This window comes from Periplaneta americana, chromosome 5 (assembly GCF_040183065.1).
Source record: "Periplaneta americana isolate PAMFEO1 chromosome 5, P.americana_PAMFEO1_priV1, whole genome shotgun sequence".
NCBI classification, from domain to species: Eukaryota; Metazoa; Arthropoda; class Insecta; order Blattodea; family Blattidae; genus Periplaneta; species Periplaneta americana.
Genome location: NC_091121.1, coordinates 105,585,810 through 105,610,377, shown reverse-complemented (window position 1 = coordinate 105,610,377; position 24,568 = coordinate 105,585,810). Strand labels below are relative to the sequence as shown.

The 24,568-nt window shown below is 36.8% G+C and overlaps 1 protein-coding gene across 1 annotated transcript in view; it reads left to right on the top strand.

Moving 5' to 3' along the window:
• Window positions 1–24,568, top strand: part of tup (LIM1_Isl and LIM2_Isl domain-containing protein tup) — a 452,945-nt gene that overhangs the window by 360,054 nt on the left and 68,323 nt on the right. The window contains exons 6-7 of the mRNA XM_069827047.1: window positions 9,732–9,788; window positions 21,834–22,040. Coding sequence (XP_069683148.1) covers window positions 9,732–9,788; window positions 21,834–22,040 — 264 coding nt within the window. The remainder of the gene's footprint in view (window positions 1–9,731; window positions 9,789–21,833; window positions 22,041–24,568) is intronic.

Sequence of the window (24,568 nt, the reverse complement as noted above, 5' to 3'; positions counted from 1 at the left end):
TGATGAAGATGAAGATGCGTATGAGAATGAAGAATTTAACGAATATATTTCCTTGGAAAGCAAACTAGAGAAGCTCATTTATTACGCTTGATGGCAACATCTGAAGTGGATGATGATGATGATGATGATGATGATGATGATGATGATGATGATGATGATGATGATGATGATGATGATGATGATTAAGTTACTGTACTTGCCAGCGCGAATAAGAAATCGTTTTCTCCTGGTCTTTTCAGAATGTATCGTCTGCTTATGAATGTTGCTGCGTGGTTTAAGGGGCAAGTGGAGGTGACCGACCGGTTGCGTGGACGATGAATGTATGGATGAGTGGGAATTCCTGAATGGATTCATAAATATATCGATGGTTGAGTATGTGAAAAGACTTACGGATGAGTGGACGGACGGATTGACGGACGAATAAACAGATGGAAGGACGGTCAGATGGAAGGATGGACAGACGGAGGGATGGCCAGACGGAAGGATGGACAAACGGAAGGATTGACAGAAGGGAGGATGGTCAGACAGAAGGATAGTCAGACGGAATGATGGATAGACGGAAAAATGAACAGACGGAAGGATGGTCAGACAGAAGAATGGACAAACGGAAGGATTGACAGAAGGGAGGATGGTCAGACAGAAGGATAGTCAGACGGAATGATGGATAGACGGAAAAATGAACAGACGGAAGGATGGTCAGACGGAAGAATGGACAAACGGAAGGATTGACAGAAGGAAGGATGGTCAGATAGAAGGCTAGATAGGCGGAAGGATGGACAGACGGAAAAATGAACAGAGGGAAGGATGGTCAGACGGAAGAATGGACAAACGGAAGGATTGACAGACGGAAGGATGGACAGACGGAAGAATGCACAGATGAAAGGATGGTCAGACGGAAGAATGGAGAGACGGAAGAATGGTCAGAAGGGAAGATAGACAGACGGAAGGATTCTCAGACGGAAGAATGCACAGATGAAAGGATGGTCAGACGGAAGGATGCACAGATGAAAGGATGGTCAGACGGAAGAATGGTCAGACGGAAAGATGGATAGACAGAATGATGGATAGACGGAAAAACGCACAAACGGAAGAATTGACAGACGGAAGGATAGACAGGCGGAAGGATGGTCAGACGGAAGGCTAGACAGACGAAAGGATGGACAGACGGAAGGATGGTCAGACGGAAGTCTGGACAGACGGAAGAATGGACAGAGGGAAGGATGGTCAGACGGAAGAATGGACAGATGGAAGGATGAACAGACGGAAGAATGGACAGATGAAAGGATGGATGGATAGACGAACGGACGGATGGATGGATGGAAGGAAGGATGGACGGATAAACCGGAAGTTTACTCGGCACTACTAAGACTTGGTATAATGCTGGTTTCCAAGGAATGAAGGATCGTGGACACTGGACGACTGTCGTTTCACTCTATTGGGGTTGCATTATGGGAAAAAGAGCAGTCAAAGTAAACAGGGCGCTGGAAGGAAGATGAAGTTCGCCCGACCGCAAAGTTGGGAAGCGGCTGCCAAGTATTGTATGACAGTGTCAACAATAGAGGCGGCGGTTCAATGGACACTCCTCTTAAGCACAGATGCTCTCCGACAAAATATTGATCGTCCCCAGGGTTATTTATTGTCCTTCTCCACGTTTCTGTTTCGTCAATTTATGGGTTTTGTTGTGTTAAGCGGAAACATATATAATGATGGACTGAACCGTTTCTCCTGTATCGAGTGTCATCCCGGTGGCACTCGGGTTACCTGCTCGTTTACTCAACTTTAAGCGCATGAACTCTTCCTATAACTTTTTAGCTTAGTTTTGTTTTGGGTCATTGTATGTTCTGCTGTGTGTTTGTATTTCTATTAGTGTAATTAGTGTAGCAGAGTTTATACAAAGGAGCCTATACGACAGACTGGGATGAAGATAGAGTCCCTTCTGATATTACCAAACTCTTAATTTGCAGAGCTTTTTATATACTCTTGTTTTTAAAAAGACATTTGTGTCAGTTTTGCAGGTTTCCGGTGAAACCATGGTATATTTAAAGAATATTGGAATTTTTAGAGATTTTTTTAAGATTTCATGGGGAAAAAATCTTGCATGTAAATCAGTTATCGAAGTCTAATACTGAATGCATATTTAATCAGTAAAGTCAAGTCCATGACAGGCCAAATCGGGTCAGAGAGCGGCGAAAGGTTAAGACTCTCACCTTTACAGACAATCAGTAGGAATGTCTGTCCTACGTGACCACCGCTTTTACCCCCAAGGAAATGCCCCTGGTACTCATTTATGTTAAAGGCTGAGTACATCCCAGGACCATAGTGCGACTGGAAGGATTAGATCAATGGAGAAATCCAAGACCCCATTGAGAATCGAACCCGCGACCTTCCGGTTAGCAGCTTTATTCCTTAGCCACGTCGCTATATTTTTACTATATCAAGTAACTAAAAGTGGTTACAATGTCATTGAAGAAAACTATATTATTTTGTATTAGTTAAATGTCAAATACCATAATATCTATGCTATTCATATTATCTTCTTTCATGTTGCAAAGCAAGTCGCTCGTCAAGAGTCAAGAGTAGAAAGAAGAGAAGCGTTCGCTGTCAACATTCATATACGAATATCTAACTACAGCGGAACAACTTAGAAAACTCCGTTGGTTTGCGCATGCGTCAATCTTGGTTGCACTGGTTATTAACGGACAAAAACTTTACGTATCAAAATTATCAACTTCACAATAATAATAATAATAATAATAATAATAATAATAATAATAATAATAATAATAATAATAATAAGAGCGAAATCACGATGTTTTTTTTTCGGTTTATTAAAGTTTTTCCGCTTCTCTAGAAGTCGCATTCAGTATATAAAGATTAGAAGCAATGAAGTACTCTAATGCAATAAAATAGATATTAATTTACTTACTAAAATTCTATTTCACTAATGTTACCTTCACCAAAACCTTTGGACAGAGCCGCCATTTTCAGTTGACTATCTATGCGAGAAACAAATGACGATTGCAAAGCATGTTTTATAGTACCGTAAAGAATTGGCAGTTTGAAAATTTGGCAAACAAAGAAACAAATATTAGGTAATAAAAACAAACAAATGCTGGGGAAGAGATAAATATAAACAAATGCTAGAAAATGATAAAATTGTGCGATAAGCACCATGATTGGTTGAAAGACGACCTTTCGGACCGTTTTATTGGTCAAAATTAGTAGCCTAAGTTATGATATAGTGAAAGTGTAATAGTCATCATGATCATTATGAACATTTCAAAGACAGCATTTCGATCTAATCAATCAGCCCTCTTACGAAGATTATGTACGGAAACTAGATGGTCACGAGTGGCAGAATTCTTTATGTCCTTGATTAAAATGCCGCGGGACTACTGCTTAAGAGAGTAGAGGATAAATTGAAAGACAAACACAGACAGTCCCAGTGGAAATTATTATTATTATACTGTTCACTCAGTATAAATATACACTTCATGCCGGTAATCGAACCTGGTCTACATGAACTACAGAAGAGGAATAGGCTACTGTCACTTGAATATGTTCGTCTAATTGAAAGGAATTACGGGCATGACAATTCCTATCAAGTTCTGTTACAAACACATTTTCATAAATAAGTTTGAATAAAATCGCTTGGTAGCCTACGCTGATTCGAGGCTACTTCATGAAAAGATCCTGAAATAAATTATCCGTTCCTCGTACGAAGAAATCAGCACTCCATCTCAGAGCGTAACAAAAACGAACAACAAATATTGATGTTTGCAGCTCTAACCTTGTAGTTACATTGGTGCGTAATTTGTCTTTCCTGAAGACAAGGTGAGCCACCGCAAGAACGAAAAGATTTGCGGCTTTGCTAAGAGTTTTCCGTGGAGACTTCGGTTAGTTTTATCTAGTTATATGAAGTTACTACTTATGTAATGGGGATGGGCCGACGCTGATGGGTAGGGAACAAGGTTCTTTTGTCGCGGCTTCTGTCCAGCAGTCGGAACTCCTCCGTAGTATCACTTTCCAAACTTTTCGTGTGGGCAACCGCGCAGAAAACTGATTGTGCACCCACCCACCCACCCCGTCGTGCTTGTAACCAAAGAGCCGCATAAGGAAGCAAACTCCTGAGAACTTGCCTCTCCGTATGATGACGATTAACGACTGGGGTCGTTGTACCACACAATAAGAGGAAGAAAAATTTTGTTCTTGATATTGTGTACTCTTTTTTCAATACAAACTTTTGACAAACTCTACAGAAGTTCCTGAAGAAACTATAATGTACTGGAAAGTATTGAGACTTGTACGTGAGAAAGGCGAAGAAGAATGTAACGTAACATGAAGAAGTGATAGAACTATTATAAGCTCATTTATAATCTTTCTGCATGTTGGTAAAAGAAGATTCATAAATAGGATGTTTATTGCAAACTGGAAGCAAAATATGTGAATATGAGATTCTTCAGGGGGAAAAGAACTGATATATAAAATCAGATTCTTGAAGTCAAGCGCCTTTGTGTGTTCTTCATTTCAAATAAATACCTTTGATTTTTATTAAAAGTTGTTATAATTCATGCACCTCATTCTCGGATAATTCATTAATTCATTCATAGTGTTCTGCCTAAGGGCAGGTCTTTCGCTGTAATCTTTCCTATTTTCTGCCTTCCTCTTTGTCTCCTCACATGATCCATATAAATCTTAATGTCGTCTATCATCTGATATCTTCTTCTGGCCCGAACTCTTCTCCCGTCAACCATTCTTTCCAGCTCATCCTTCAGTAGACAGTTTGGATAAATTGGGTCTTAATTACTCAATATGATTAGAAACTGTGAGAATACTTCAGGAGAAATTGCTGTACACGCAGAGACTGATAGACAAACGTCATTTTATGTTTCAGGGATGCGGAAAACATTTCTACGAAAATCTTGAAACCGATTTATTGATAGGTTAATATAGGTTCATTCCTTTCAATTTCAGTGCAAATTATAATGTAACAAAAATATATTCGTACATTGGAACAAAACATGACAGTCTACAGACACACGCACATTTAATCATGCATGCATGCATACATGCATACATACATACATACATACATACATACATACATACATACATACATACATACATACATACATACATACATACATACATACATACATACATACATACACACTCTGACAAACGGCAGAAAAATCTCAATTTTTCAGAATATTTGCAACAATATTAAAATGAAGTATGAACATTAATACAGAGTAATACATTATTGTGCAGAGCGATCCATATAAACCTTCATAAATTTATTTATTTATTTTATTTATTTATTTAATCCTTTGCACTTGAGCTACATTAGGCATTGCAGCCCGAAAGAGCAGAAGCTCGTGCTCGGGCGCAGTTCAGTTCAGTTATACAAAATATATCACAAAATTAAGAGAGTTCATTGAGCACAATAACATTAATAAATGGTAAAATAATACAACATGTAATAATAGGGTCTATAAACAAATAGAAAATACAAAAGTACATAAATATTAGAGTATCAATTTTTAACCCAATTAGCTTAAACAATTAAATAATTAATCTGATTTGTTTCTTAAATCTATGTGCGTTAAGTGTACTTAGCTCAGGGTAAGCTCTAATTAAGTCGTTATATGTTTTGGGTCCAAAATTTCTGCTGTGTTTTAATCCAGCAGTTGTGTGGCATTTGGGAGTATTTAGAAAGAAACTGTAGTTTTGTCTCGTATGGTATTCGTGAGGATCAAATTTAAATTTATTGTGGTTTTTATGGAAGTAAATCAGCAATGTTTGTTTATAAATTTGTTCTAGATTTGATACACCAAATTCCTGAAGAATTAATTTTGTTGGGTAGTCAAAAGGTTTATATAGACAAATTTTGATAATTCTTTTTTGAAGCAAATTTTAAGGATTGAGAGTCGATTTTGCCATTCCTCCCCAACCTAAAATACCATACTGAATTATTGATTGAAACAGAGCTAAGTACACAGTACGCAGAACATAAACAGGTAAATAAGAGCGCAGAATGGAAAATTTGTGGATTGTTTTACGCAATCTGTTACACAGGAACGAGATATGCTTGTCCCATTTTAAATGTTGGTCAATAATAATGCCTAAATATTTAACTTGTGAGGTTATACTCAAAGCGTTACATGAGCAAGTAGGTAGGTTAAAATCATTTATTGTTATACTTCTATTATTATTCATTCTTAGTTGCTCAAGGCCATGTGATGTTAATGAAAATGGTATTAATTTTGTTTTAGAAACGTTCAAAGAAAGTAAGTGAGCATCCAGCCATTCTTTAATAATGTTAATACCACAATTAGAATTTTGATAAGTTTCATTCCAACTCGAACCGCTAAATATAACCTCAGTATCATCAGCATAAGAATACAGAGTACCAGAATATTTCTCAATGTCAATTTTAAGTAAATCGTTGATATATTCAAACAAAACAGGACCTAAGATCATCCCCTGAGGTACACCTATATCAATGTTACGTGATTCACTAAGATGATCATTTATTTTAGTTGCTTGAGTTCTGTTACTTAAGTAAGATTTAAATAATTTTAAAGCCATTCCATTAATTCCCAATCTATCCATTTTATTCAAAAGTATATTGTGATTGACTGTATCGAAAGCTTTTTGTAAGTCTAGAAAAATTCCTAGACATTTATTTCCTTCATCTAATTGTTGAATTATTTTTGAAGTAACTGCCATAATAGCATCATCAGTGCGCAAATTTTTTCTGAAACCAAATTGATTATCATTTAGTAGTTTATTTTTTTAATTGTATTAACCATGTTTTTATACATTTTAAAAATACTTTAGAGAGACTGGGTAATAGTGAAAAGGGTCTGTAATTATTAAGATTATTTTTGTCTCCAGACTTGTGAATTGGTATCACCACAGCATGTTTTAGGGGTGAGGGAAATACGCCTTGAGATATGCACAAATTAAATATAAAGGCAAGTGGTTTAGAAATAGCTCAGATATTAAGTTTCAGGTTATTTGTTGTAATACCATCAATACCAGGAGCCACATTATTTTTTTAAGCTGTTTACAATATTAATGATTTCACATTCGTTTAAAGGAAACATAAACATGGATAATGGTACTTTTATTATAAGTAAGCTTATAGTAATGAATATTAAATACTTCATTTTTTTATTAGATACGATGTCATGATTTACATTAGTAAAATGATCGTTAAATTCGTTTGCGATAGTTTCCTTATTTTCAATTTGTGTTCCATTTCGACTTACAATTGTCTTTAATATACTATTTTTATTACATTGGGTGTCAGTAGCTTCGTTTATGGTCTTCCAAAATTGCTTAGGATTATTTTTATTTTTGTTGAATTTTTCAGAATATTTGATATTTTTTTGTACTTACTTGAGAATTTGAGAGGGACAGATTAGAATATTTACAAATTAGGTTACAGAGTATTTTATAAAAATTATCGAAACATGTATCTGCGTCTTCATTGTAGAATATTGATTCCCAATTCATATTATTAATATGAGATATTAGGCTTTTACGGTTTATAATTAGCTTATAATTGTCCGAAGGTTCAGTGGCTTCTCTGTTAATACTTTTATTACTGATTGACAACAATGCAAAAGTCATATAATGATCTGTTATTGCACTTGCGTAAGTTATTTCCCGTTTTTAGGAAAATATGGTCAAGACATGAATTGGATGATGGACGAGTAATGGAATTTAAGAATTTCACGTATCCATATTCATGCATGATCAATGATCTCAGTGACTTTGGGAGAATCTATATTGGTACCCCTACCATCCATTGTCGGCTATTAGTAATTTATTAGCTCGCAACCTCTAGTTTTTGCACTACTACTACACAATGAGAACGTTTCCTTCCATTCCAGTTGCTCATTCTGCTCATACCTGAAACTGGTCTTCAAAAACTGAACTATAGATACTGTAAATGGGGCATTTGTGGCGATTTTAAGGTGTTGGGATTTCCTTCGTTGTTTCAAGGTGCCTACAATAAGTATTTATGCTTCCTCTGTCTATGGGATAGCGGGGCAGACGATCAGCGTTTCACCAGGAAAGAATTGTTTCAGGCGTACACAATGTAATTCATGAACCCCTTTTGTTCAGAAAGAAGATTTTGTTACTCCCACTCCATATGAAGCGTAGGAATGTACCAAAGGTTTGGATATTAACTTTGAAGCTCTACGTCTGATCAGACAATAATATTGTTCCCCAAATTACCTCAAGGAAAATAAAAGGTGAAATTTTTACCGGACCACAGATTCGAATGATGTTGCAATTTAAATAACTTGTATATGAAACAATTCTTGATAAACGTTGTGCTTGAAAAGCTTTTACAATACAATACAATATTTTCCTTATTTTTTGAAAACAAAAGAAGTGAGAATTACAAGGAACTGATTGAGAATTTTATGCAGAGTTATAGTGTGTTTGGGTGTAGAATCTGTGAGAATAAATTATTTGTTTTCTCATATTGATTTCTTTAGACAGAATTTAGGAATTGTAAGCAAGGACCATGGTGAACACTTTCATCAGTACTTTCACCTTATGAAAAAAAGGTATCAGGGCTATTGAGATTGTACTATGATGGGGGAATATACTTGGGGCATAGTGTGTGGAGAAGGATCAGAAGTGAATAAACAGAAAAGCCATTATCATGTACACTATCTACCAAAAAGTAATTGGGCACTGTTTTTGCCCCTTTAGAACCTCATGGTACCACCTCTTGTTGCTATAACAGCAGCCACCCTGTCAGGCATGCTGTCCACTAGTTTGTGTAGGATATCCACTGGAATGCGTCGCCATTCCTCTTGCAACATGGCACTCAGTTGGACAATGGAAGTTGGTCCCACGTTTCAGCGACTACTGTGCAGTGGTATGTTGACAATAATGTTCACCGGTTGAACTGGCCTGCACAGAGTCCTGATTTCAATCCCATAGAGCACCTTTGGGCGGAATTGGACCAGCGACTGAGGTCTCGGGAGATGCGGCCAACTTCCATTGTCTAACTAAGTGCCATGTTGCAAGAGCATGCCTGACAGGGTGGCTGCTGTTATAGCAACAAGAGGTGGTACCATGAGGTTCTAAAGAGACAACTTTTTGGTAGGTAGTGTATTTTTTGAAGTGAAGGCTGTAGAGTGTATATTGTGTTACTAAGCACTATGTCTCTACTGAGGCCTATATTAACTTAAAGTATTAATTTTAGTTGTTTTTAAGGAAATTGAAGAATTCATAATTTTAATTAAAATATCGACATTGGGGAAAATCCAATGCTGTAACCACAATCAGCATCACAAAATGAAGCAATAAACATTAAAATGTAACATAAAAAAGAACTTGTCGAATTTTGTTACGTAGTGTTATCCAAGTCGATGGCTCATTCAAAGGGTCTGCACATTTATACTTCATAGATAAAGAACACAATAAATAAAATGTTATATTTTAGATACGCTTATATAAATATTCCTAAACGTATATCATACTAATCACAGGACAAATGCGTTCACATTTTTACCATTACTGAATTGGTTACCATGCAATCAAAAACAGCTTATTTTTATAAATATTAAACTTACTGATGAAAATGTATCAGTTATGTCTAAATAACACTTATGAGCCTCTGCCCGCCAGTAGACTACTAAGGGAAGTAGCTCATATGATACTTATCTAATAAAGTAGTTCTTTTTTGGATCTTGCAGGCTGGCGGGGGATTCGACCGCCTGATTGTGTACTCTGGTGCAGTATATTACGAAAATGTAAGTCAAACTCTATATTGTTATAACTGATACATTTACAAATTCAAAATTAGTATAATTGAATTAAAAGTAGTATTATATTTAACTTGCAGGCTTACTCCACGATGCTTATAATCCTTGATCTAGGCCAGTCTTTTTCTGAATTTAACACAATAGATGGACATATTGTGAAGTTTCTGTGGTGTACTGACACCACTATTCCGAGTCCTTTCCTAGAATAATACGCAACATTACATTAAAAATAGATAAATATTCATGTTCACTGTTTAAATATAGGCCCTAAGTATGCTACACATAGATATATCACAAATAAACTGAGGAAAAAATATGTAGACAGTAAATTTTACAATGCGACATTTACAGTGATCAAAAAGTTACTAAAATGGATAATAACAGAAATTGTATAATATAAAATTTCGGGCAAGAGAAACTGAGAAATGTCACAGATGTTAAGATGGCAGTTGACAAAAATAAATATGAAGTGAATAAAATATCCATGTGTATGACATTGAAGAAAATGAATGCTAAAAAAATAAATATTTGAACATAGATCCAATGAAGAAAAATAATAAAAAACACAAAATACAATTGCTAAAGTTTGCAAGAAAAATAAGAAAAGCCTTCAGAAAATTAAGAAGGTGGTAGTCAAGTGTAGCTAGATGATGGTGGGTAGCAGTAATCAATTTGGAATTGAATTTAGGTACGCTTAATAATTTTGTTACTTACACCAAGGCCGACGATTACACATTACAGATGTATTCATTTTTATTAGACAGCCATTTCTAAAAGTAGATCTTTCAACGCTAGACAAACGTGTTAAAATTGATGGTAGCACACAAATAGTATATTACGATAGATATAAGGTTGGGAAATGCTTTTTATAAAATCGAGGAAAAGTTCGGAAAACAAGTAGAACGAGTTTTTCTATTTCCGAGATTTTGTAATGTCCTTCACAAAAGTATATTATACAGTATTTTTTGCACGATAGTATATTTTGAAAATAATATTTTTAAAAATTTTAATATACAGTACGTAGACTACATTACACTGTGAACAGCTGACTGCAGGTTAGCAGTCTGACCAACGTACAAACTTCACAATCAACTTCAACTTCAATGTGAAGATGGCGAATCTTCGGCCTCATCTTGCCAAATATCATCTCGCTATCACCAATCTCATTGACGCTAAATAACCTAGTAGTTGATACAGCTTCGTTAAATAACCAACTAAAATTAAAAAAAAAATCAATGTGAAGGAATAAAAGTGATTCAGATACTTGTAAAATTTCGTGTTCAGTTGGAATAATTTTTATTTTGTTTTTATTGAATAAAATTTGAATCGTTTAAATAAATTCAGTACATTTCAAATGCAGTGATTTGTTTCGTATAATGTATATTAATTAACACTGCATTTTGCATATGAATTTTACATACATTGAAGGATTGTAGCATACATAGAAGGCAGTGGTTTTCATTAAAACTCTAGAGCAGTTATTTGTAATATTTCAACATACTTATCTAGGTTGGCAACTCTGAATTTAGTAAAATCAACTTTCAATCGTGGCGTCCGTTTGCTGTAACGACGAGAAAACACAATATTGTGCAAAAAATTATTTTTAACACTAGTGCGAAAACTATTTTTGACACTGACTTTCAACTGTTTACACCGATTGCTAATTGTTTCCCACCATATGTCATACGGCAGCAATCGCAACCAATCAAGAAAGCGATTGAAACACTGCTGGCCTTTTTTTTTTTACAAGTAAATACTGTTTTGGTTAAGAAGCGTACACTGATTAAATGCATTTCTTCAAAAAATAATTTATTGATAATTATATAGGCTATGAAAACATTAAGAATTAAATGTAATTTTAAAAAATAGGGGAAACACGGGTTTCAAACGGGAACCTCTTAGTCTGAAGTCCAATGTTCTACTACCGAATTAGGCCTTTGTCTGCTTTTAATACGATAAAGTTTAGCTATTAGAATGAGGGGGAATATAGCAGTGGAGAGGGCGGGGAAATTTTCTTTATACCAGCCCGGACCAACAGCTGTTTGAAAAATAGTGCATGGCACACATGTTAAAAATTAATTTTCTTTTCAAGTTGGGTTTGTTCCACTCAACCTGCGACTTCGTTTCGCAGACATCCCTATTCACAAAATAAAATATAATTTTAAACACTTGTATCGTAAATAACCGTTTTCAAGCACATAGAGCGAACAATTATTTTTCGTGATCCAAATGACTGTCTAGCTCTATACTGTACCTATATGTGTTATACTCGTAAAATTTAACTGAAGTGTCACCACATAACTGCGATCCAATGAGAACCCTGGTAACCTTCAGTAATGATGTCTATAGGCTACATTAAATTCATGTGAACACCCTGCTGGGAAACGCTAAACAAATTAAACGATATAATGAGAAGCTTAAGAATGTGGATGATGTGCTTCCTTAAATAGGTTATAATTATTAAAAATTGCCATTAAAGAAGGCATATGTTGATTATATAACATAGTCACAACACATTTTGAGGCTATTATGCTTGATGCACCTAGAACATCACGATGTTCACCATTTGTCTCTGCTTAGCTCTGCAGTGCTCCACTTCTGATTCCCATCTCCTCCAGATCTTCTCTACCCTATCTGTCATGTTCCGTTTAAGTATTCCAAACAGAATTTCTTGTGAATTATTATCATCCATTCTGAGCACAACATATACGGAACCAGTTTCATTCAGCTAATTGTCAGATTTTTCCTTTATGGCTTCTGTCTACTGCATTTATGTATTTACAGTTTTCACGCTTAATTTTTGGCTTATCAAAATACAATTTTTTTGACTAAGTATGCATAGTTTTCTGAATACCTATGTTTCGTTATAATTATTAATAATTGTAAACATAGTATCTACATAATTTTATCATCTGGTAGAGATATACATTAAACGCTTCATTAAAATGTGAATGAAAAGAATGTATTAGGTGACCATTTTGTATGTGAAACGTAAACACCGGCGCTGCGATATATAGCCTATTGTTACTTTGTGCGAGAGAGACAGACATAGTTTATGACTAGAATAAGAGAGTGATCGTACTGCACAAGTAACGTAACAGCGGCGCGCTGTGTATTAGTACAAGCGACTGCAGTTCTACAAACAAAGTGGTCGGGTAATAAACACTGGTTGGTTTACTAACAGCACCAGATAAAGACTTTTTCCGTCTGACCACGTGACGAGTACAACTAAACATGTCACTTCACTTTTCAATGTCAGAAATGGACCCTAATTCTGTACAAGAATTCACATTATCATGGATACATAATTCTTCAACAGTGTTATGTTTCATAAGCACATGACAATTCTTGCTGTACAGAGGCTCTAATAATAATAATAATAATAATAATAATAATAATAATAATAATAATAATAATAATAATAATAATAATAGGCACGATAGCTCATAGAGGACCAAGGTCGAACAGGAAACTGCTGGCCTTATTTTAACATACCTCAACAGAGATAAATGACCATGCAACCAGTACGAAGACACCGTGATGATCCTCCCAGCCGTTATAGCAGATTCGCAGAACCGGATTTCGTTATCTACTGTAGCTCTCCAAATTCATCACGATACTGGGCGGGTACTGATCCTATACACTGGCCGAAATTTCATGAGCTAATTCCTTTGCCCTGAGGACTCGAACCAGCGTCCAATCCAAAACGCAAATCCAGGCATGATGCCTTAGACCAGTGGTCGTCAGTACCCTCTGAACTGAGTATTGGGTATTGGGTAAAGGGTAAGGAATGTATCGAAATATGTATCGTCGTGTAGAAGGGAAAGGGAGAAAGCATACCCGCCAGCAGCCACGGATGCACCATAGTGCAGTCTCTTATCTGCAGGTAAGAGAAGCTAGCCCGAGGGAGCGCTATGCTGATGACCGCTGTGGCAGAGTTCTTTAAAGTGAATTTGTTATTTTTTTCCTTGGGTGAATACCCATGTATTGTGGATCCCTATCACCACGGCATGGCGCGTCCTAAGGTTGCGGATAGAGGTGACGGCCTCCAGATATGGAGAGTAGCTGTGAATATATTGAATAAGCAGTCGTGGACAGCCGATAAGGGATGGTCCTCCAGCTTGGGGGTTGGGCGAAGGGCTAACAACCCATCACGGTAACGAAAAGCTTGTTACGAATCCATACAATAAGATATCTTGGAGCAACAGTAACAAATATGAATGACACTCGGGAGGAAATTAAACGTAGAATAAATATGGAAAATGCCTGTTATCATTCGGTTGAGAAGCTTTTGTCATCTAGTCCGCTGTCAAAAAATCTGAAAGTTAGAATTTATAAAACAGTTATATACCAGTTGTTCTGTATGGTTGTCGAACTTGGACTCTCACTTTGAGAGAGGAACAGAGATTAAGGGTGTTTGAGAATAAGGTTCTTAGGAAAATATTTGGGCTAAGAGGGATGAAGTTACAGGAGAATGGAGAAAGTTACACAACGCAGAGCTGCACGCATTGTATTCTTCACCTGACATAATTAGGAACATTAAATCTAGACGTTTAAGATGGGCAGGGCATGTAGCACGTATGGGCGAATCCAGAAATGCATATAAAGTGTTAGTTGGGAAGCCGGAGGAGAAAAGACCTTTGGGAAGGCCGAGATGTAGATGGGAGGATAATATTAAAATGGATTTGAGAGAGGAGGGATATGATGATAGAGAGTGGATTAATCTTGCACAGGACAGGGACCAATGGCGGGCTTATGTGAGGGCGGCAATGTACCTGCGGATTCCTCAAAAGCCATTTGTAAGTAAATATGTATGGGAAAATACTTTCTATTTATTTCAAAGTACCCAACCAGACCGTAGCGTGTTGAGTATGCATAAATGAATATAGCCTAGATTGTATTTTTAAAATTATAGTTCTTGTGGTGAATAGTTTAGCCAAGATACTGCATTCAAAACTATAATCCTATTTAATTAAGTAACAGGTAGCCATTAAACATAGCATGTCAATGATTAAATAGTTGACTCTCTTTAATCTCAGAATAACGTAAGCGTATTATTTAACATTCTGAAATAGATAGCTGGTAAAGAGACTGCCTTTGGGCTGAAGTTGTCAGTTATCTCGGCTCTAAATCCCAATCAACCTTTAGTCATGTGAGTGACCTTGCTGAGAAAGCTATGTCTTGTGGATTAGTCATCATTAATTGTGGCAAATGATCCGTTTGTTCTTTAGCATATAGTGTAGTCCTCCTTTTCTTCTTCTTTTTCAAAATTCTGTAAATCCCTTAATTTGAACAGTGAATTCCTAAGTAAGACGAGGAGCCATCTGTCTTGATGAAAACTTAAGTAGTTCAATCAGCCCCTGAGAATTTGCAAGAATTCGTGAATGACATCCACCTTTTGGACTGCCGTCCTTTTGACTTCCTACTCTTCTTCATTTATTTATTGGCCTTTGATCATTTCCAGGAATAAATAATTACGTCGATCACGCTTCTCACAGTACCGAGATAGATGCTCCATCTGCCGGCTCAACTTTGAGCTAGTAGTTGTAGGCCTAGATATTGTTTCATTAAACGAAGCATCGATTGAAGTTGGAGTGGTGCACTTTTCCACTTTATTAAACAATATTGTATTACACATCAGATGCATAATACATTAACTTTGAACAAAATCTAAATTATATTTATTGAATTAGTTTCTCTACCGCTGCGTTGACTCTGAGGCAGCGTACACGTTGCCCATCCTAGCGGTCCATAATTCCCGGTGTAGGGAATGGAAGACATTTATCTTCCATCTGCGGAACTGGGTGGTTGAACGTTGTTTTGTGGTTGTCCTGTGATGTCTCTGTAGTGGGCCTGCGTCATGTGATCCAAAATGTGTGGATATGTCTCTTATTGACTCATAGAAAATATCCTTCCTCCTCTACACCACATAGATTTGTAAGTTGGTAAAATAGAAGAGGTAAAAAGGTAAGGAAGAAAAAGAATAAATTCACCTTAGTATTAAGTGTTTAATCAGTTACATGGATATACGATGTAAGAAAGAAATCACTCTCACCAAAGTGATATAATTATATACTCGTATTCTAATGATATTTTTTGCATTTTCGTGGTACGTACTTCAGTTCTTTTATCATATTGCAAATAATATTGTCGTTTTCTTTGTTTCATTGAACCGTCTTTCATGAGACACTCAACAATGAAGTAATTTGCCGTTCACTCAACGAGACCAACTTTCGTTTTATGAACTGTACCTACATACTCGTATATAAATATAACTTTTATGATTTCGAAAACTAAGATGAGATTTAATTTTATTTATAAACTGTACAGTTGAAATGCACTTAATTAATTTAAAAAAAATTGAAATAAAACACCTACTCGTGCAGTTTGCGCCCTCCTTCAAGGGAATGTGGGAGACGGGAAGTGTTCTAATCCAAGCTAATAACATTCGTTTTTGAATCTGATTTTCAATCTACAAAGCTTATGACGTCTTTAGATCTGTGTAAATATTTTTTCTTTATTTTTATTTGTAGTCTTTCTTCTGTTATTTTGCATTTTTCTTTGTTTTCGATATTACGATTTGAATGCCAGTACCATCTTATCACCAATTTCATCAACGCTAGAAACGACGCAGAGTTGATACAACTTCGTTCAATAACGACTAGACTAGACTAAACTAGACTAAACTAGACTAAAATAGCAATGAGAAGCTTAAATAATTACTTATGTAGTAATTAATTTCTGATAGCTAGGATTTATATTTGGTATTCCCAAGAAACTATTCGATTAATTGAAATGTGTCTCAGTGAAACGTACAGCAGAGTCTGTATAGACCAATTTCTATCTGATGCTTTTACAATTCACTGCGAGCTAAAGCAAGAAGATGCACTATCACCTTCACTCTAGAATATGCCATTAGGAAAGTCCAGGATAACAGAGATGGTTTGGAATTGAACGGGTTACATCAGCTTCTTGTCTATGCGGATGACGTGAATATGTTAGGAGAAAATCCACAAACGATTAGGGAAAACACGGAAATTTTACTTGAAGCAAGTAAAGCGATAGGTTTGGAAGTAAATCCCGAAAAGACAAAGTATATGATTATGTCTCGTGATCGGAATATTATACGAAATCGAAATATAAAAATTGGAGATTTATCCTTCGAAGAGGTGGAGAAATTCAGATATCTTGGGGCAACAGTAACAAATATAAATGATACTAGGGAGGAAATTAAACACATGATAAATATGGGAAATGCCTCTTATTATTCGGTTGAGAAGCTTTTGTCATCTAGTCAGCTGTCAAAAAATCTGAAAGTTAGAATTTGAGTGAATATAACAGCGAAAAGGAATGTATCAATGAACTGCAAGAAAGACTAAAATCCATTCGGGTAGTTGAATGATTTTTTGAAAAGAGTAGGCCTACAAGAAAACACTATATTTGGGTTAAGTTTAACCCAAATACATGCTCCCCCACCAAACTCAAGTTTACTCACAATGGGCCTTGGGATGGATTTTGAAAACATGCAAGGAATACTGGTATATTTATATTAAATTAGAAACAACCCCCTCTTCCAATATATCTGTCCAATCAAGTTTACGGCTTCATTCTTGTTCCGTAATGATTCAGTCATTTTATTTTTTTTATTATTTTTATAGCCGTGTTGGATCCGATAAGTAATACAATTAGATAAGTTTTGACGGCCTACTAGTAATGAACTTTGATTACTCAGTCATTTTAGTTTTCTATGACCTGTTGAAAATGAAAGTCTGACAGTAGGTTATCCGAGGTGTTTTTTACATAGTACCAATCGCGTCTTCTGTGAATACGAAGTTAAAATCCAGGAATAAGATTATGTTGGATCCGATAAGTAATACAATTAAATAAGTTTTGACGGCCTACTAGTAATAAACTTTGATTACTCAGTCATTTTAGTTTTCTATGACCTGTTGAAAATGAAAGTGTGACAGTAGGTTATCCGAGGTGTTTTTACATGGTACCAGTGGCGTCTTCTCTGAATACGAAGTTAAAATCCAGGAATAAGATATGTTGGATCCGATAAGTAATACAATTAGATAAGTTTTGACGGCCTACTAGTAATGAACTTTGATTACTCAGTCATTTTAGTTTTCTATGACCTGTTGAAAATGAAAGTCTGACAGTAGGTTATCCGAGGTGTTTTTTACATAGTACCAATCGCGTCTTCTGTGAATACGAAGTTAAAATCCGGGAATAAGATATGTTGGATCCGATAAGTGATACAATTAGATAAGTTTTGACGGCCTACTAGTAATAAACTTTGATTACTCAGTCATTTTAGTTTTCTATGACCTGTTGAAAATGAAAGTGTGACAGTAGGTTATCCGAGGTGTTTTTTATATGGTACCAGTCGCGTTTTCTCTGAATACGAAGATAAAATCCGGGAATAAGATAAGGTGAACAATAGTTCTTCACAACCGACTACCTATATAAAGATGTAATTTGTGAAACTTATAACGAAGATTTGGACGCTTCTTGAAATAACAAATTAGAGCAAGATCAAAGGAGCATACTTCATGCGAAAAAATAAGCAATTGTGTTCTTGGAAGTGCTTGTGACGCAGATGCAAGGTCCTACCAGTTCAAGAAAGGAATTCTGTAAGAAGTTGTGTATTGCGATTGTCGCTGCGAAACCTAGGATATCCAATGTCAGGCAGTGTGTGCCATGTATTCAAAGGATTTTTTATTTATTAAAATACGTACCAGTGATATCCTGTTCGTGAAATGGATATTTTCTGCTTATAAACATATTCTGCCTGAAAAGCGGCAGTCATCGACCTCAGAGAGTACTGAAATGTACATAACGTAGCCTACTGTAATTGTTTATTGGCAAAGTACGCACAAGTAGCCTACGCCTAATCTATCAACATCTATATTACATTACATTGTGAACGTGATAAATGTAGCTTAATAAAATATTTAGTATACTAGTATCATCTTAAATATTCTTCATGTATTTACATATTTAACTAGGCCCTACATATTTCATTGTATTTTACTGCATAGGCTATTTAAACCTACATACCTGTATTTTACTATAGACTATGATATTACACAAAAATCCCATCTCTACTCATAAAAAAGCATTTTTCTTCGATATGAGGTATGTTATTCCATTCTTCATACAGTAAGTCATAAGGAAAATAGTCTGATTTTATTGGAACTACATCACAACTGTGTGTTTTTGATTTCAAATTAATACCCTTCAACGTTATCCTCTGATAACTGGTTAATATGTAAGTACATCTGTTATCATGCAGTATTGACGATATGTGTGAGAGAAAAACAATAAATTGTTTCTATGCATTTGAAATCTGATTTAGTATAATATGTAGCTAGACGGCGATGTATGCAATGGAGGAGGAAAGGAACTGGTCACTCTACCCCATTATCACTGACTTAGTTGCCTCATAAGTTATGCCTTGTGAGATTCAGATCTGTCTTCGGATAGTTTAGTGCACAACAGTAATTCAACGTTTTGCTAAAAATGTCTTTACAAGGGCTGGATACGGGATGAGTCCGTACACTTAGGCACACTTTGGACCATTGTGCGCCCTATACATATAATGATTGCCGAAGTCCTAGAGGTGGGCTGAGTGGTCTTCGTAAATCCAACGCTGTCAGGTGGGCCATCCTGCATGAGCCCGTGATAGAGTCAGGTTTCATCCGCACACGAGCAGCCTGATAAGCCCCAGGGACGCGGAGCTCCAAACCCTTCCTATATCAGCATCTGAAACCCGGGTACTACCGGGTGAACAGTATAGAGCAGAACAGGTTTCACGGCTGGCCGGCCGGCTATGCGCGCGGAGGTGGGGACTCAAGGCCGCGCGAGGCCGTGTAACCTGTTCTGCTCCATACTGTTCACCCGGTACAACCCAAGACTTCACCCTAGCCTTTTTTACTATTTCAGATGATAGATGAAATGAGGGGGAAGTAGATAGTGTTGGTGGAATAATAGAGGGAATCGGGAGTATCCCGAGAAAAGTCCTCTGCAACGTCTGCTTTGCTCACCACAAAATCCGTCACGATCTGGCTGGGATCGTACCGGACCATCTAGATGGAAGACCAGTGTGTACCACTTAATTCACAGACATGGCCATTTAATGGCTTAGGAGAAATTAATATACACAAACAACATGCTCAATGTCACTTCATCGCTATCTGGAGTGCACGAAACCTGTATTTCCATGTAAATTTTCAATCGATATTTTGGAACATGCAATATTTTATACAGAGTGTTTAAAAAATACGGGGCATAATTTCAGGTATGTATTTCCCACATGTAGACAATCAAAATAGTTCATTACAACATGTGTCCGGAAATGCGTTATTTCCGAGTTAGGGCCTTCACAACATTGAAATTCACCGGAACGTTTTTCTTTCCGCAGGTCGTTGCCGTCAAAGGAGACATTAAGAGGGCACTCTGACAGTTCATTCCGAGGCGAAGGTTACATTCAGTGTTGTGTAGGCGTTAGACTGTGCGACATGTATTTAAATCAAGAGCTGGCAGAGATACACTTCATGTACGGTAAGGCGGACGGCAAAGCTGCGCTGGCTCGTCGTTTGTACCAGGAGAGGTACCCACAGCGACAATGTCCAGATCGGAAGACATTTGTACGTCTCCATTACCGTCTGTGCGAATATGGAAACTTTAACTCTCCTGGTTTGGGAAGGGGACGACCAAGATCTACAACTCCAGAAGTACAGGAGGAGATTCTGGAGGCTTTGAACATGACTCCTTCTATCAGCACACGAAGGGTAGCGTTGCAAGTCAATGTTCCTCATACGACTGTCTGGAGACTGTTGAAAGAGTATCAATTGTATCCTTTTCATTTGCAACGTGTACAGGCCCTGTCACCAGCAGATTACCCTGCACGAGTTAGGTTCTGTCAGTGGTTCTTGCAGCAGTGTGGTGTAAATCCGAACTTTCCTGCCTTAGTATTATTTACAGATGAAGCACAGTTCACACGAGATGGCATAACAAATTTCCAAAATCAGCATGTATGGGCGTATGAAAACCCATGTGCAACTGTTCCATCTCATCACCAGGTGCGGTTCTCCCTCAACATGTGGGCCGGTATCATTGGTGATCGATTAGTTGGACCCCATGTACTTGTAAACAGACTTAGGGGGCAAACGTACACAAACTTCCTGGAAAACACCATACCTCATGTTTTAGAAGACACTCCACTGATCAATCGTCAACACATTCACTTCTTGCATGACGGCGCTCCTGCACACTTCAGTCGTACGGCTCGCCGGTACTTGGATCGAAGGTTTCCTGATCGATGGATAGGTAGAGGTGGCCCAATTGCTTGGCCTCCACGCTCATCTGATCTGAACCCTCTCGATTTCTACTTGTGGGGCCATTTAAAATCATTGGTTTATTCGTCTCCGGTGCCTGATTTGGAATCCCTTCGGAATCGAATTGTGGCATGTTCTGAGAACATACGCAATACTCCTGGAGTTTGGGATCGTGTTCGCAGGTCAGTGAGACATCGATGTGAGGTCTGTATTCAAGCAGGAGGTGGACATTTTGAACATCTTCTGTAATGACAACAACCTGCGGAAAGAAAAACGTTCCGGTGAATTTCAATGTTGTGAAGGCCATAACTCGGAAATGAAGCATTTCCGGACACATGTTGTAATGAACTATTTTGATTGTATACATGTGGGAAATACATACCTGAAATTATGACCGTATTTTTGAAACACCCTGTATTTATGTTGCGTATAACGAGAAAGTAAAAATTAAATATCACAGAAACGGGTGACCTATTTCACAAAAAAAAAAAAATAATAATAAAACAACACATATAAAAATTGTAACATATAGGCCTACCACCTGTTTGGCCGAATACAAAATCCTGGTCTGACTAGATAGAAGTGTTGGATAAGAGATATTGAGTCCTTGTAAATCTTGTGCAGTGAAGTCTGTGTTCTCTTTTCAAAGCGTGGTGTGAAAATGTGCAACAATTATTGCACTCTGTTTCAGGACGGCAGAAAGTTGGGCTACGGAAGTATGCAGGGAATCCCCATGGTGGCGTCCAGTCCCGTACGTCACGAGAGCCCCCTAGGACTAAACCCTATCGAGGTTCAGTCGTATCAACCACCGTGGAAAGCGCTCACAGAATTCGCTCTACACACAGACCTGGATCGCCTCGACCCATCGGCGCCACCGTTTCAACATCTGGTAAGTCAGGTAAGTGGTAGACGAGGTCATTGGTGGTCGTCTTTGTCCCCTCAGTTTTGATGTTACTAAAACCTATTAGCAAACTGCAACAAAGTTAGGAAATCAACGTTTTCCACGCAAATTGCTAGTATCCTACATCAGGAGAAAGTATAAGTGTTTGTTTAATTCTCGGAGGGGAACTGATCGAAATACTTCTTAAGATTCTGGGAAATGAAGAATGATATTGATGATTGTCTATTGCAGCTCCAGAAGCAGGCTACCACAGACAATAACCGGTTTCCATTGATCGAGTCTCGTCCTAGGTGTCGTCGACGTTCATTCGTTCATGATCTTGAGCAATACAGAGTTATATCTGACTGACCATATTCATCTGACACCACCGAAGTTCCTTCACCTTATTATACAGAGTAAACCTTATTTATATATATATATATATATATATATATATATATATATATATATATATATATATATATATATATATTAATATATATATATATATATTAATATTTGAAGCAGAAAAGTTAAAAAGATTAATGTTTGTTTTTTCTTTCGTTTCAAGAAAGAAAAAGATTTGAAATGTAGCGTATTTGAGGAAAACTAGTGACAAAATTCCAAATATCCTCAGGCAGTATAATCCTTAAATTCACAAAGTATCCTATAGGATACAATAGGTTAATAGGCTATATGCTATAATTTTAATAGAACAATAGAAAACAATTTCACAATACTATAATATTGTACAACATATAAAATATGGACATTGCGTTAGTTGTTTTCTTTACAGTCCGACACGGTTTAATAAACTAGTGTGAGAAATGAAGTTTTGCCAATTTAGGGGATATTAGAGTATAGAATTCGGACATTAATTATTGAACGAATTTTAGTTTTGTACCTTTAACTTTCGGAAATTTGATCTGAACAAATATAAATGTTTGTTTCTTAGAGCAATTTTTAATTGTACGGAACTTTGACAACGTTATAAAAGGTTATTGCCTACTACAGCTCGTGTATACGTTAGAGCGATGAAGGAGAAAACAAGAAATATAGTCTACATGGCACTGCCCTTTCATTTCGGGCGTACTGGAATTGGTTCCCAAATCTGTGAATCGGTTCCCAGTTCGACTCAGAGCTATACCTGAGTTGGTTTCAGGTTGATTTCATCCCAGTACTGCAATTGGTTCCCGCGCTAAACCAAGCCAGAAAACATTTCTCTTCCCATTTTATACAGACTGCCAACTAGACGGTAGTAGGTAGGTTAAAAATCTACGTAAAGATTATTGTGTTTTTGGTCTTACAGAATACATCTGTATAATACTGTATTTATAGGTTGAAAATGTTTTGTGCTTGGCGGACACGCTGCGTCGAATAACTTCATAATTTTATTTAAGTTACAATATCACAAGTATCGTGGTTATGTTCGACGTTGCATATCATTATAATACCTGAATCAGAAAGTTTCACGAAACTTTTACGTCTTACAGCCCTCTTTTAACACAAGTATATCTTTCCACCAGATAATATTTTCTGAAAATCGAACTTGTGGTCATTGACCACTAAGAGTTTTTTCCTCTTTTCATTGAGCATAGTAGTGAAATCCACCATTATGTGCAATACGGCTGTCCTGTACTTCCATTATCAGTACTCTGCTAATCACTAAAACTTATAATCGGTATTCATATTTTAACGTAGATGGAGCCACGGGTCATGATCGATTACAGTAGCGTTATAGGCAATAACAACTACCTCATTCCAGTTGTTGATATTTGAACACTGTCACTACTCTGCTACATGATTGATGAACATCCTCGTCCCACACATCCTTGGAAATCTACTCGCGTTGTTGATATTTGAACATGGGGAACCTACTCACGTTGTTGATATTTGAACATGGGGAACCTACTCACGTTGTTGATATTTGAACATGGGGGAACTATTCACGTTGTTGATACTTGAATATGGGGAACCTACTCACTTGTTGATATTTGAACATGGGGAACCTACTCACGTTGTTGATATTTGAATATGGGGAACCTACTCACCTTGTTGATATTTGAACATAGGGAACCTACTCACGTTGTTGATATTTAAACATGGGGGACCTACTCGCGTTGTTGATATTTGAACATGGGGAACCTACTCACGTTGTTGATATTTTGCTTGGGAATCAACTGAAGAACAGCGTTCACTTCACTCTTCAAAACACATACGGTGAAGGGGTTGTTCACTGGAACATAAACAGACTACTGTGCATTTGGCCACTGATAAAGGTGTACGATGACACAATCCACGTGTTTAAAATTGCACTTTTTTTAACTGTCCAAAACACAACAAAATGTTATTTTACTTCTGTTGTTCTTTACTAAAGAAATCATCCACCAAAATTAATTACTGATATAGCTAACGGTTTGCCCGGTATGAGAAAAGGACAAGGCAGGATGAAATGAAGAATGTCTGTGGAATAAGACTTCTGAAGTTGAGAACATTGAAAAAAGCTCTTTCGGAATAAGTCATTCCCTAATACTAGCTATGTTACG